Source organism: Canis lupus, chromosome 3 (assembly GCF_003254725.2).
Source record: "Canis lupus dingo isolate Sandy chromosome 3, ASM325472v2, whole genome shotgun sequence".
NCBI lineage: Eukaryota > Metazoa > Chordata > Mammalia > Carnivora > Canidae > Canis > Canis lupus.
Genome location: NC_064245.1, coordinates 61,162,665 through 61,175,269, shown reverse-complemented (window position 1 = coordinate 61,175,269; position 12,605 = coordinate 61,162,665). Strand labels below are relative to the sequence as shown.

The 12,605-nt window shown below is 56.1% G+C and overlaps 1 protein-coding gene across 3 annotated transcripts in view; it reads left to right on the top strand.

The window, feature by feature from the left end:
* The window catches only part of HTT (huntingtin), a 144,450-nt gene extending 133,646 nt beyond the window's left edge, over positions 1 to 10,804 (top strand). For all 3 annotated transcript variants that reach the window (XM_049108566.1, XM_025437992.3, XM_025437991.3), the window contains 7 exons: positions 2,219 to 2,409; positions 2,553 to 2,667; positions 2,805 to 3,018; positions 3,382 to 3,487; positions 5,144 to 5,306; positions 5,505 to 5,665; positions 6,637 to 10,804. In XM_049108566.1, coding sequence (XP_048964523.1) covers positions 2,219 to 2,409; positions 2,553 to 2,667; positions 2,805 to 3,018; positions 3,382 to 3,487; positions 5,144 to 5,306; positions 5,505 to 5,665; positions 6,637 to 6,850 — 1,164 coding nt within the window. In that variant the 3' untranslated portion in view covers positions 6,851 to 10,804. The remainder of the gene's footprint in view (positions 1 to 2,218; positions 2,410 to 2,552; positions 2,668 to 2,804; positions 3,019 to 3,381; positions 3,488 to 5,143; positions 5,307 to 5,504; positions 5,666 to 6,636) is intronic.
* Positions 10,805 to 12,605: the final 1,801 nt, after the last annotated feature.

Genomic DNA, 12,605 nt, shown 5'->3' with positions numbered 1-12,605 from the left:
TAACGTACCTGCCTTTCCATGGGTCATGGTGAAGCATGTTGTGGTGAGGAAGCCTTGGTTTGGGGCTCCTGTACCCCTTTGCCCTGGGTCATCATGGTGACCCATCCCCAAGGGAGCCAGAGGTGTGGGTGGTAGAAGCATGGGTTGGCTCCTCCTCCACAGTGGCCTATGGCCCCCCACAGCCTCCCACACCCCTTTTCTGAAGTGCTGGAGACCCCTGTGTGTCCTGTGATCAGACCCTCCCTCTTGGAGGCCATTTTACCCCAGACCCTGCATTTCCTCCCCCAAAGTCTGGATGCTCGAGTCTGTTCTTAGCAGGAGGGAGACTGCCTGCTTTTGGTTTCTTCCTATACTCTGCATCCAGTCCGTCAACTCACCAGTACAGCACCCACCCATCTTCTGTGCAGACATCACCATCTGGTACATGCTCACCGGCCGTGATGTGAGCACATGAAAGCACTTGTGTGCAGGCCCTGCCCTTGGTAGCCAGTGAGGGACAGAAGCTCTGCTCCCAGAGGAAAGTAACCATCCTCCAGGCTATGCAGAGCCTGGCCTATCCTCTTGGCTGAGTAGCAGCAGCCAGTGACTGCAGAGCCTCTGGATGGTGCCCCCTGGGCCCACCTCCATTTTGGCAGCAGGGACTCCTTCATCCATCCAACACGTGGGGGCTGCCTGCTATCTGTCCCGTCACTGCGGCAGCTTTCCTGCACCTGGCCCAACAGGTGAGGCTGCTCTCATTTTGTCTGGGCCCCGTGAGGCTGCGACTAGGTCACACAGAACGTGGCAGAGGTGTAAGCTCACATCTGTGGCCTGGAGCCCTCTCGCCCCTTCCCAGTGGTGCTCCCCTGTATGGTTTGTCCCTCTGACCTAAAGTGCCTGGGCAGGTACCACCCGTCCCGGGTGGCCTTCAGCTGCGGTGCCGCCGTTGGGGGGCAGGAACAGTGAGTTTCCCCTGTGAGCACGTCACTTCAAAGTGTGTGCCTTCTGGGCGTCAAGAGACGTGAAAGCAGCTGGACTTGAAGGGGCCCTTTTGTCTTTGTGGGGGGTTTCAGCTGCTGGGTTTGTTTTTATTATAATTGTGTTTTTGTGCTCAGGCCCAGATCCCCCTAGACAGATGTTGTGTTGTCAGTAAATCAAATAAATAATGATCGTTTTTAAGAAGACCCTAAGGCAGGATGCTGCACGGACACGGATTTCTCATCCTGACATGCACACAGACGTCCTTCCGGAAGGTGGAGGCATATGTGTGTTGGCACAAGCAGTGTGCTTTTCCTTCTCAGATGCTTATACAGTGTTGGAAAGCGTGTGTCCCTCACAGCAGGTCCTGGTGGTGTTCGTGTGGTCAGGGAGTGACTCCTGGGCAGGGCAGTCCTTGGGAAGGTGTCACACCATCCCAGTATGTGTGCAATAGCCATCAGCCAAGCCTGTGGGGACCCTCGGGTGGCAGAAGCCACCTTTCCCAGATGAAGTGGCTTGTGAAGCGCTAGGGTCGCCCCCACCTCCACACCGCTTCCTGTGGCCAACTCTTCTCCAGAAAGTGAGTCTTGAGGGAGGGGTGTGGTGCAGAGTGTTTGGGTTTTGCTGCACTCCACTATGTTTGGTGCCAAACGGACACCAGTAACATTTTGGTCTGTGATAGTATAGACTACTGTTAGGGGTACCCAAGACTACCTACCCTGGGTTTTTGTTGGGAGAATTCACGTATACTCACAGCTGGGATTGATCCCAGGGAACAGACACAAAGCACAATCAGCCAACGGGAGAGGTATGGGGTCGAGGAGTCAGGGGGACAAAGTCCAGAGGAATCAGGCGCCAGTTTCCAGCATCCCCTCCTGGGGACTGAGGTGGGACACGCTCCATTCCCAGCAGGGCATTGTGACAATATGTGTGGGGTCTTGTCAGCCGGGAGGCTCGTTAGGGACACAGAGCAGGGCTCGGTGGGGCTGGTCCTCTGGGCCCCTCTCCCTGGCTCAGCCCAAAACCGCAGATCCCCGGGAGGACAGGGTGTCAGCACAGGTTGGGGAAGCACAGCTGAGGAGCAGGAATGCTCCCTGGACGCCTGCCCAGGGCCAGCTTAGCTCGGGCCTCTCGGGCGACAGCCTGGTCCCTCTGTGGAGCTCCTGCTACTCACTGTGTTCCTCTGCAGTGTGAGGCCAGCCCCCGTTGGCCTCTCCTGATCCATTGTGGTCTAGCCTCCGTGCCTGTGCCTATGCTCTAGGACAAGGCCGTGGCAGAGCCAGTCAGCCGGCTGCTAGAGACCACGCTGAGGAGCAGCCACCTTCCCAGCAAGGTCGGAGCCCTGCACGGTGCTCTCTACGTGCTGGAGTGTGACCTCCTGGATGAGACGGCAAAGCAGCTCGTCCCAGTCATCAGCGACTACCTCTTGTCCAACCTCAAAGGGGCAGCACAGTGAGTATAAATGGCTGCATGGGAGTCTCAGGGTGGACTGGGGTAGAGCGGGCACACATATAGGTCATGGGGTTGGGGGCTGAGGTCCCTGAAACACAAGGTCACCACACACTGTCAGCTCAGTCCCTACCTCATGGTTTCAGCTGTGTGAACATTCATAGCCAGCAGCACGTGCTGGTGATGTGCGCCACTGCCTTTTACCTGATCGAGAACTACCCCCTGGATGTAGGCCCGGAATTCTCTGCATCAATAATACAGGTGAGCAGCCTTGAGCACCTTCCCCCAGGATGGGAGTGAGTTTGTGTGCACTGTCACCTGTGGGGGTACCGTCAGGTCACTTTGATGTGGAGGATAGGCACAAGTGACAGAGGCCTGATCTCTTCCTTCTTGTTCAGATGTGTGGGGTGATGCTGTCTGGAAGTGAGGAGTCCACCCCGTCTATTATCTACCACTGTATCCTGCGGGGTCTGGAGCGCCTCCTGCTCTCTGAACAACTCTGCCGGCTGGATGCAGAGTCCCTGGTCAAGCTTAGTGTGGACAGAGTGAACGTGCACAGCCCACATCGGGCCATGGCTGCCCTGGGCCTGATGCTTACCTGCATGTACACAGGTGAGCTTTGGGGCTCCAGAGACTAGCCCAGGCCCACCTGTGCCTGGCCAGTCAGTACCACTGAGCTCCAGACAGAATGGGTCTCCTGTCCCAGTGAAAGAGAAGCGTGTGCATTCTTGGGATGCAGACCATAGGGCCTCACCAGCACTTGAGGGGGATTCTGGAGTATGGGGTTACTGGCTCAAGGTCACATTGAGCCGGGCCTGACTGCTGCACCCTGTGTACTTGAGCAAGATTGGGCCCTGGGCTGCCAAGCACTTCTGTCACCTGTTTTCACATCATCTCTCTGGGTTTGTTGAACCCCTCTGTGAGTTCAAGGCACAGTCTTCAAAGCAAGTAAGAGTACAGAATGATTTGTTTCAGGGAAGGAGAAAATCAGCCCGGGCAGAACCTCAGACCCCAGCCCCACCGCCCCAGACAGCGAGTCAGTGATTGTGGCTATGGAGCGTGTGTCTGTACTTTTTGACAGGTAAGAAAGAAAGCCCACCTTTTCACTGGCCTGACCTGGAATGCTCACCAGGAGCAGCTGCCTTCCCGCACACCTGTTCTCCTCTCAGCCTGGCCTACTTGGATCTTACCAGTGCACACCTCTCGCTCAGGGCTCTGCAGTAACGGGCAGTCCTTGGACCCTAGCACCAGAGGGTTTGGGGTAGACCAGCTCTGAGACCAGTCCAGGTGCTTGCCTATCTCTCCTAAAGGTTGGGGGGCAGCACCCTATCCGTATGGAAGCATCAGAAAAGGCATGTTACCAAGACGAGTCCTGCACATGGAGTTTTGAGAAGTAACAAAGACATCCATCAGACACTGCTGTCTTTGGGGAGAGAGGAGCCTTGCAGTCAAAGCAGGCTTGGCTGCATACTCCCAGGACCATAGGGGCACAGCCTTTGAGCAGCATTAGCAGCAGCTTCAGGAGGACTGTTCACTAGACTATGGTAAAGGTTTAGACAATAAACAAAAGCACCTCTGAGAGTTTGTAATTAACCCCCACCTTCCCTCGCTGTGTGTACTTCTGTCCAGAATTGGCTTAGCTTGCCAGTTCTGGAAAATGGGTTAGGCCCCTTGCCAGGCTCTTTGCCCAGAACTGGGCCCTGGGTTCCAGCCAGATGACATGATGGCATCTGTGTCCTTGGGAGGCCTGTTGTGTGCCACTCAGCCTGTCCTGTCCCTTCACTCGATCAGCAGGAAGTGTCTGGCTTTCACAAGAGCATCCTAAGCAAGGCTTTCCCTGTGTCCACTTAGGCCAGATGAGGTGTTGTGGAAAGCTGAGCATTGTGGTCTCTTTCTGTGTTGAAATTTAAAATGAGTGTTTATAGCCATTCTTCCATTGTATATAGATCTGTCAAACCCAGCCGCAGCTGAGTGGCAGGCAGGGGAGCCCATGCTTGGGTCCCTGCCTTCATGGCCCTTGTGCCCCAGTATTAAAATAAAACCAACATGTTAGCAAGTGCCCATCAGGTATGCAGCTTGATCATGCTCCAGACATTGGGTGGAGGACACTGGACTAACACCCAGTGGTGGGTGTCGTCAGATGCAGCAGCCTCACATGTGATGTGTGGGGCCACGGCTGGCATCTGCGCAGGGGGATCTGAGCACACACACATAGGAGGAAGCGTGGGCCCAGTTTCTGGGTCAATTCGGTGCTTGTCAGTAATGTACAGCTCTTCCATTTGCACAGCATTGGGGGTGCAGACCATAATCTTTGGGATTGGCAGGACGTCAGCAGGAGAATGTGTGGGTTCAGGTCCAGTAAGAAGAAAGGTCCTTACTGGCTGCGGTGGTGAAAAGAGGCTCATAGAGCATTTAGACATGGACAGAAACAGAACATCACATGGACAACATTCTTCATAATGAGTCTTTTTTAGTTCTAACGTCACCATCTCAAACCCTTTCTGCTTATTACTTGATATGACTCGGAAACTCCTCTGAGTTATCACCCCCCCCATACCAGGTGGAGGCCCTGGGTCTGTGCATTCACCTGTAGGTCCCTGGTGAGGTCTGCAAGGCAGGAGTCGCCTGTTTGCTGTTGCAGGTCACATTCTAGGACCCAGGGTGCCTCCCAACTGGCTTTAGACACGAGGCCCTCTTGGGGTAGGGCCAGACTCTAATTTGTGTCCCCTCCTTTTAGGGTCAGGAAAGGGTTCCCCTGTGAAGCCAGAGTGGTGGCACGGATCCTTCCTCAGTTTTTAGATGACTTCTTCCCACCCCAGGACGTCATGAACAAAGTCATTGGAGAATTTCTGTCCAACCAGCAGCCGTACCCACAGTTCATGGCCACCGTTGTATATAAGGTGAGGACACGGGGTCACAGGGCAGGGGAGTTGCCTGACGTAGACTGACCCAGACTTTCCAGAACAGATGTGCTAACCGAGTAGACTTGCCACTGGGCCCAGTTCTTCACCTTTGAAAACCAGCAGCATCCTTTTACCCAGCACCCATGTGTTGGAAGAGCTGTGGCCTCTGACTCTGTGGGCTTTCGTGTTTCTCAGGTTTTCCAGACTCTGCACAGCACCGGGCAGTCGTCCATGGTCCGAGACTGGGTCATGCTGTCTCTGTCCAACTTCACACAAAGGACGCCAGTGGCCATGGCCGTGTGGAGCCTCTCCTGCTTCTTTGTCAGTGCTTCCACCAGCCCGTGGGTCTCGGCAGTGTATCCTTCCCTGGGTCTGGGCCAGAGGCGGTAGCTCCTTCTCAAGCAGTCCTACAGGCCCTGCTCTCAGCATCTGGGTTGATAGTGTCTGTTAACGTTTTGAAGCCTAACCTTTAAAGAAACCCAGCTGTCAAAATGACATTTACCTTAAACCTTGACAGAGTGCAATGTTGGTAAGGGGATAGAAAAGGGAGCGTTAAAAAAAAAAAGAAAAAGAAAAGGGAGTGTTTACCACACTGACTGGGACCGCCTGGAGAGGCGGGGTGGGAGGGATGCTGAGGGCAGCAGCCCATCCCTGTAGACCTCCTCCCACCCACTCGCGGGTTCCATGCAGCTGCATATGTGGCCAGTGCTGTTTCTCATTATTCCTTGTCCATTGTGCCTGTGTCATCCTCTCGGGTACAAGGCTTAAGTAAAGATCCAGTTCCCACCCCAAAAATGCTGGCTGCCAAAAGGGGATGTTCTCCTTTGGCAGCCTTCCCCCAAGACAGACCAGAGCCTCTGAGCAGACGGCTGTCCTGGTGCTGGTGGCAGGCCTCGCTCAGCATTGCCTGGGCCGGGTGGCCATGGCTCTGCCCTCACTCTGCGGGAGCAGGGCTAGTGGGAGCCTCAGCGGCCAGCGCTGTGAAGGGAGCCAGGTCAGGTAAGTACTGTGGAGTGGAGCACCCTCGCTCTGGGGCTCCCCAGGCTGCCTTGCCCGCTTCCTCTGTCTCACTGGGCAGAGCCGGGCTTCCAGCCAGAGTGGCAGCGTCCATTTGCCTGTTCCTGGTGTGGCTGGCAGGAGCCAAAGTGGGAGGCAGCTGCTGCTGCTACACAGTCCAGGTCCCTGGCGTCTGCTCCAGCCGCCTCTCAGGGCCCCCAGGGCCCATCTGTAGACCTGTGTTGAAGGACAGCCTGGTGAGGACTGGGAGGCATGCCTAGGAGACTGCTCTTCCCTCACTTGAGCCTTGCTCCCTTAACTCCTTTGCCAGCCTTCCCCACGTTATCAGCAGGATGGGCAAGCTGGAACAAGTGGACGTTAACCTCTTCTGCCTGGTGGCCACGGACTTTTACAGACACCAGATAGAGGAGGAGCTGGACCGCCGGGCCTTCCAGTCTGTGTTCGAGGTGGTCGCGGCACCAGGAAACCCGTATCATCGATTGCTGACTTGTTTGCGGAATGTCCACAAAGTCACCATGTGCTGAACGCCCACACAGGGCAGCAGCACAGAGCCGGGGGCCCTGCCTGCGCTGGCGTGGCTCTGCAAAGGCCTCCCCTCGAGTCGCATCAAGGCCAGGCAGGCAGTGTCGGCTCTGCCACGTGGCAGAGGAGCTCTTTGGCAGTGAGGCTGCGTGCAAGGGAACATGTGCAGTACCGTGGGGTTGAGCCTGAGTCCTCGCAGAGAGCAGGAGCAGTTGTGTCACTAACCCTTTGTGCTGCAGCTCCTCCAAAATGCCAGCTAACCAGGTGTTCTTTTCCTCTTAGCACCCAGCCTGCTCGTGGTCATCGGGTTACAGCTGCTCTTGTGTCCTAGGGCCTCTCTGCTGTCCCGCCGGCAGAAGGTGGCGCCAGTGGGCTTTCAGGAGCATTCCCCGGGGCTCTGGCCTGGGGGTCAGGACCACACCCAGTCCTGGAGGGGACCGCTGCGGTGTGTGCAGGTGGGGGGGGGGGGCTGGGAACGTGACACCCAGCGCCATACTTCCTTTCTCTGATTTCTTCTCAGGATTTAAAGTTTAATTATATCAGTAAAGAGATTAATTTTAAGGTAACTTTCTACGCCCGTGTAAAGTATGTGCATTACCAAGTCTGTGCCGCATGTGACAGAGCCTGCGGAAGCTGCCCCAGGCCGGTCCTTCCCTGGCAGCCCCTGCTCTCTGCCCTGCAGCTTCCCTGCCCGCCCCCTTCGCCCACACACACACACACACACACACACACACACACACACACCTACCTGTCTTCCTTATTAACACGCTGGCGATGTTCTGTGGTACCCTCCACCCTTTCTCACGAGTTCACTTCTGTTTAGAGATGTTTAGAATTTAGAGATGTTTCATGTTAAGGTGTCTGCGTCAGGAACTCATACAGCCACTCTGAGGACTGGAGGGTGCCTGCCCCCCTGTCCCATACACAGCCCGCCTGCTGCTCCCTCACCCTTCCACACTGATGGCTCTGTGGGCTCCATTCCCCAGTGAAGGACAGCTGTGCTGGCACCTAGCCAACAAGGCCAGCTCTCCTGGTTACAGGCAGTCTGTCGTGTCCAATGACGCCAGCCTGGATGTTGTCCGGTCCCGTCCCAAGCGGGGTCGGGCTGGGAGCTAACTGACCGCTGTGAAACCTGCTCTCCATGTGGCCTCTCCTGTGTATTAGGGCCCAGGCGTGTAGTGGAATTATATTTGTACCACTCTTGGTCAAGAGCAAAGCTCGGCATTTGGCAACTGTTAGAGAAGGACCCCAGCACCCACTTGGCCCCCTTTGCAGCTCAAAATGTAAAGTGGGCCTCCTTTCAGGAGGATGCAGATCTGTACCCACTGGATACGTGATGGGGCTCAGAAGGGGTAGTAAGGAGAAGGGCTGGGCAGTGACTGGCCGGCCCACGTCCCCTCAGAGCTGCTGCTTTTACCCCAGGCCCAGGCCGCTGGACCAACTTTCTGTTTCCAGCCCCAAAGTAGCCAAATCATCCAGTGCAGATGAGGCATGGACATTTGGGTTGACCTCTGCTGGGCAGAGCTCATGGTGTGCCTACGAGTGGGGCCATGCTTGCTGTCTGCCTGTGAGGCTGGTGGGTACTCTGCTGTCTGGCCCCAGAGGCAGGCCGGTTGCATGATGACTGCCATGTGGGTCAGTTTGGTCCTGAGTTCAAATGCAGGCAGTGGTTTGGGTATTTCATGTGGTGAGTGGAGATCATTTTGAAGCCCTTTTCCAGAGCCAGAGGAGGAAGCGGAGGAGGAGGAGCCTTGGTACATGGTTAATTACCCTTACATCTGGCTGGGTTTGGGCCTGATATCCCACCACAATACACAGCCAGCTGTGGGGCACACACCAAACTGCCTGCTGACCCCCTGCCCCAGAACTGCCATCCTCTTCCTACCCTCTCCTGATACAGCAGTTTGGGAATTTCTAGGGTGCAGGGTTTTCCCACCAGCCCCCACAGAGGCCCCACCAAGCAAGGGCATGAGCAATAGAAATGAGTCCCGCTTTTGAGCTGGATGGAAGGGAATCTTAAGAAGGAAATCTCCCATGTCCCCCACCTCTGCTGGGCTCCCATCTCTCCCTGCCACCTCCTAGAAACCGCCTGTCTCTCACCCCATCACCTCAGCGGCTCCAAGACAAGAACATCACAGGCCAGGCTGCATGCTGTTCCTGGTGAGGGGTTTACATTTGTAGGAAGTAACACTGTGAATGTAAGGTTTGGAACCATCCCCCTTAGGATCCATATCACTGGGCTCACCTGGAAGCGTCATTGTCTTCCCTTGTTTGCCATTGATCCAAAATAGTCGGTGCTTAACTAGGGGCCCTGGAGCTTAGCTCTGGCTGTACGTGCTGACCCCAAAGACTGGCCTGTGTGATCCGAAAGTGGATGGAAGTTGGTGAGTGAAGTTCTCTAGCCGGGGATGAGTACGTGTGTGTGTGTGTGTGTGTGTGTGTGTGCGCGTGTGTGCAGATCTATCATTATATGTATATCAATATGCAGGTATGCAAGGCTACCAGGAATGGCCGCGTAAGTTTTTTGCAGAAGTTGACTTTTCTTAGATGTGCCACATGGAGCTGGCTGCATGGCTGAGGTGTCTAGGAACCATGTCATTGCTCATTAAAATCCTACTTAGGAAAGGGTCCATCCACTTTGCCAGCTTTCTGCACAAGGAATTAATATTTTAGCAAGTTCCTAGAAGTCTGTGGCAAGCAGCAATCCTATCATCAATCCAAATTTTGTTGAAAATACTAATTTGGCAGGTCTATTTGCCAGGGAGAGGGTTTGTTTTCCTGCCGACACTTTTCCACAAATTTGAATGAAGCCAGGGCCATGCCCTTAAGCATGGCTCCTCCAGAAACGCGCCTCCCTCCCCTGCTGCCCCGCCAAGTGCTGTGGGCAACTCCCAGCTGTCTGTACCCGCTTCTCTTGTCCTGTCATATTTTTGCCAGCAAATGGATCCTTTCCGGACGATGAATGAGGCTGACCCCTGCAGACACCCCGAATGTAGCATCAGAAGGCCTCACCTCTGAAAGGACCCCCACCGCACCCAGGCCGCCCCCTCCTTGCGGGGTGTCACTTGCAAGTCCCCAAGACCATGAGGCAGCTTCCTCCGGGGAGCTACAGCGAGCCCTTGTTGGCGGTTCCTTTGGAACAGACAAAACAGCAATAACTGCTCTTGGCTGACCTGCAGACAAAGCTTCCTTCTGCTGCAGGGCTGCAGTGGGCGTGGTTCTCTGGGATTTGTGGGGAGTGGAATTCATTTCCTCTGATACTGTGAGCATCCTTCCTAGCAGCCGTCCTCACTTTGTTTTGTCCTTCCCTCTGAGGGAGCCCTTGAAGCCATGGCTCCCAGCCAGGGTGACCATGGGGTGGTTCTGTGGGGCAGTGGGCAGCAGCAGGGGTGCGGCCTTGCTGGAGAGCTCGGAGGGCTGTGCTGCTGCTGCTGGCCTGGGCATGGCCTCAGCAGGGAGTGGCCCACTCAGATGGCTGTGACAAGTGAAGGTGGCCTGGAAGGTTCTGGGGTCACTTTCCCCCATGCACCTGTCACTTTTAATGCAGTTGAAGGAACCCCCTCACCCCACCCTGAGTGCTTCTGAGAGCACCTGGCCCTGGACAGTCACCACAGTCTCCCAGTGCAAACTGGATGGTGACCACCGGCGCTCGAGGACCCTGGCCATCAAGGACCTGTTGCAGGTGGCAGGGCTGAGCTAAGTTTGGCCACCTGTCCATAATCACTGCTTCGTGCTGCGGCTGAGCGTCAGCAGGGTGTTCACCCCTGCCACACCGCCACCACCTTCCCCCGACACTGGGAGCCAGCAAGGCTATGAGGGGCATGTCCCGGAGCCCTGGCCTGGACTGGACTGTCCACTTCCAAGAGGAGAGGGAAGGACTGACATGCGATGTGTATTTAAATTTTTTAAATTGCTACAAACATTGTGTATCTGAATTAAAGGGAAATGACACTACATGCTACTGGGCTGCGAGGCATGCTTATTCTCGAAGAACCTCCACCAGGGATGCAGGATGAGGGTGAGGAAGTGGGCCCCAGACGTGAGCCAGTCAAGTGACGTCGTCATCTGTTCACACCAGGGCCATGTGGTTTCAGCATTGAATCTCTGCCTCCATGTGCAACTGGGCCCTGAGGGGTGCTAAGGACACCAGGGTAGCTGAAGTGCTCACATGGACTGTGGCCTGGCCTCCGAGCGCCCTGCAGGGCCCCGCTGACTCCTGGGCTTCTGGCTCCCAGCCTGTCAGCTTTGAGCTTCTGAGTCCTCCCTGCTCCTCAAAGTCTTACCTAATCAGCTGAATGGGGTACCATGCTTCTTAGCTCTGGGCAGACCCCTCCTGGGGAGCTTTGGCAGTCGGTGTTGTCGGCAGTCAGCAGTCATCTTGGGGTGCAGGTGTTTTGCCCACCAGCCTGCACAGACAACTAGGCGGCAGGCTGCTCAGGTGGGGTACCATTCACCCAAGTCTCTTGGGTTCCCGTCAGTTGGCAAGAATCAGCTGCCTGTTGTCTTGGCAGGGCAGTCCCAGAGCCCACACTATAGCAGGTACCAGCAAGGGAGACACGGGCACCATAGTCCTTGCCCTTGGGCTGGAGAATGATGAGCACACGGGCTTCCCCCGGAATCTGTGACAGCCCTGAGAGCCTGGTGCCAGGAGCCTCAGGACCCCCTTCCCCTGCACAGGGACCATGGTGGAGTGTCTCCCCGCTAGGGCTGCAGTCTCACTTCGGCTCTAACATTCCATGGGGCTGACTTGAGCTCCCCAACTGTCTCCTCTGTGATATAATTCCAAAGCCTCTGATGGCACCTTAAGCTGCCAAGGCTGCGTCCTCCTTCTTCGTCCAAGCCTGGACAGCCAGACCCTGCCTGGTGCATCTGAGCACACCTGGCCTACCCATTGTTTCTAAAAAGAAGGGTCCCAGAGCCCCTGGTGTGAGTGGGCTTTGCTGCTGCATATCCCCCACTTGCCCTCCTGCCGCCACAGTAGAGGTGCCCTCAATGGAGGGCAGGACCTCACTTTTCTTGAGAAGCTCCTGAAGCCCTTCTAGATGTGTTGGGGGGCTGCCCCTTGCCCTCGAAGCAGCCTGGCAGTAGTCTGAGTGCCACTTGGTGGCATGTCACCAAGACTCCATTTGGGGAGCCATGAGCATGTCCTGCAGTTTCTACTGATTTGGGGGTCTTGACAGCCTGGCCCCTGCATCTGGTCAGATGGCACTTGCCACTAGCCTCCCAAACAGATGTGGGGGCTGCTCCAGTGGCCTTCTCCCTGTCAGCCATGTCCTCTAGGGAGCCTGAGGGGCACGTGGAATGTGGGTGAGTCCAGGGTAGCCCTTGCTGCAGGGTCGGGGCTTGCCCACTGAGGCAGAGTGCTGACAGAGAAGAGTATGGCTACCTGGAGATGTAGGGAGAAGGCCAGTGGGGCCAGCAGGGAGCTGGGTGGCAGCTTGGAGCTTCCTTCCACTGTGAGCCAGGCCATCATGGGACAATCCTTGCACCCTTCCACCGGGACAGCCCATCCTCCAGCCCGGTCCTCCCAGGGCTCTACCCTGCCACCCCGGCCACCCTCCAGCCACATTTCCACATGCCTCCCTGCCTTTGCCCAGAATGGAGTATTTCCAATGCTGAGCTCACCTGCCCACTGTGATAGGCTCGGCTCACCAGTGCCTGCTCCTGGCAGGTGCCAGAGGCTCCTCACAGGGACATCTGCTTCCTACCCGCAGCCCCCATGTCAGCCTAAGTACCTCAGACGGAGCATCCATTCAC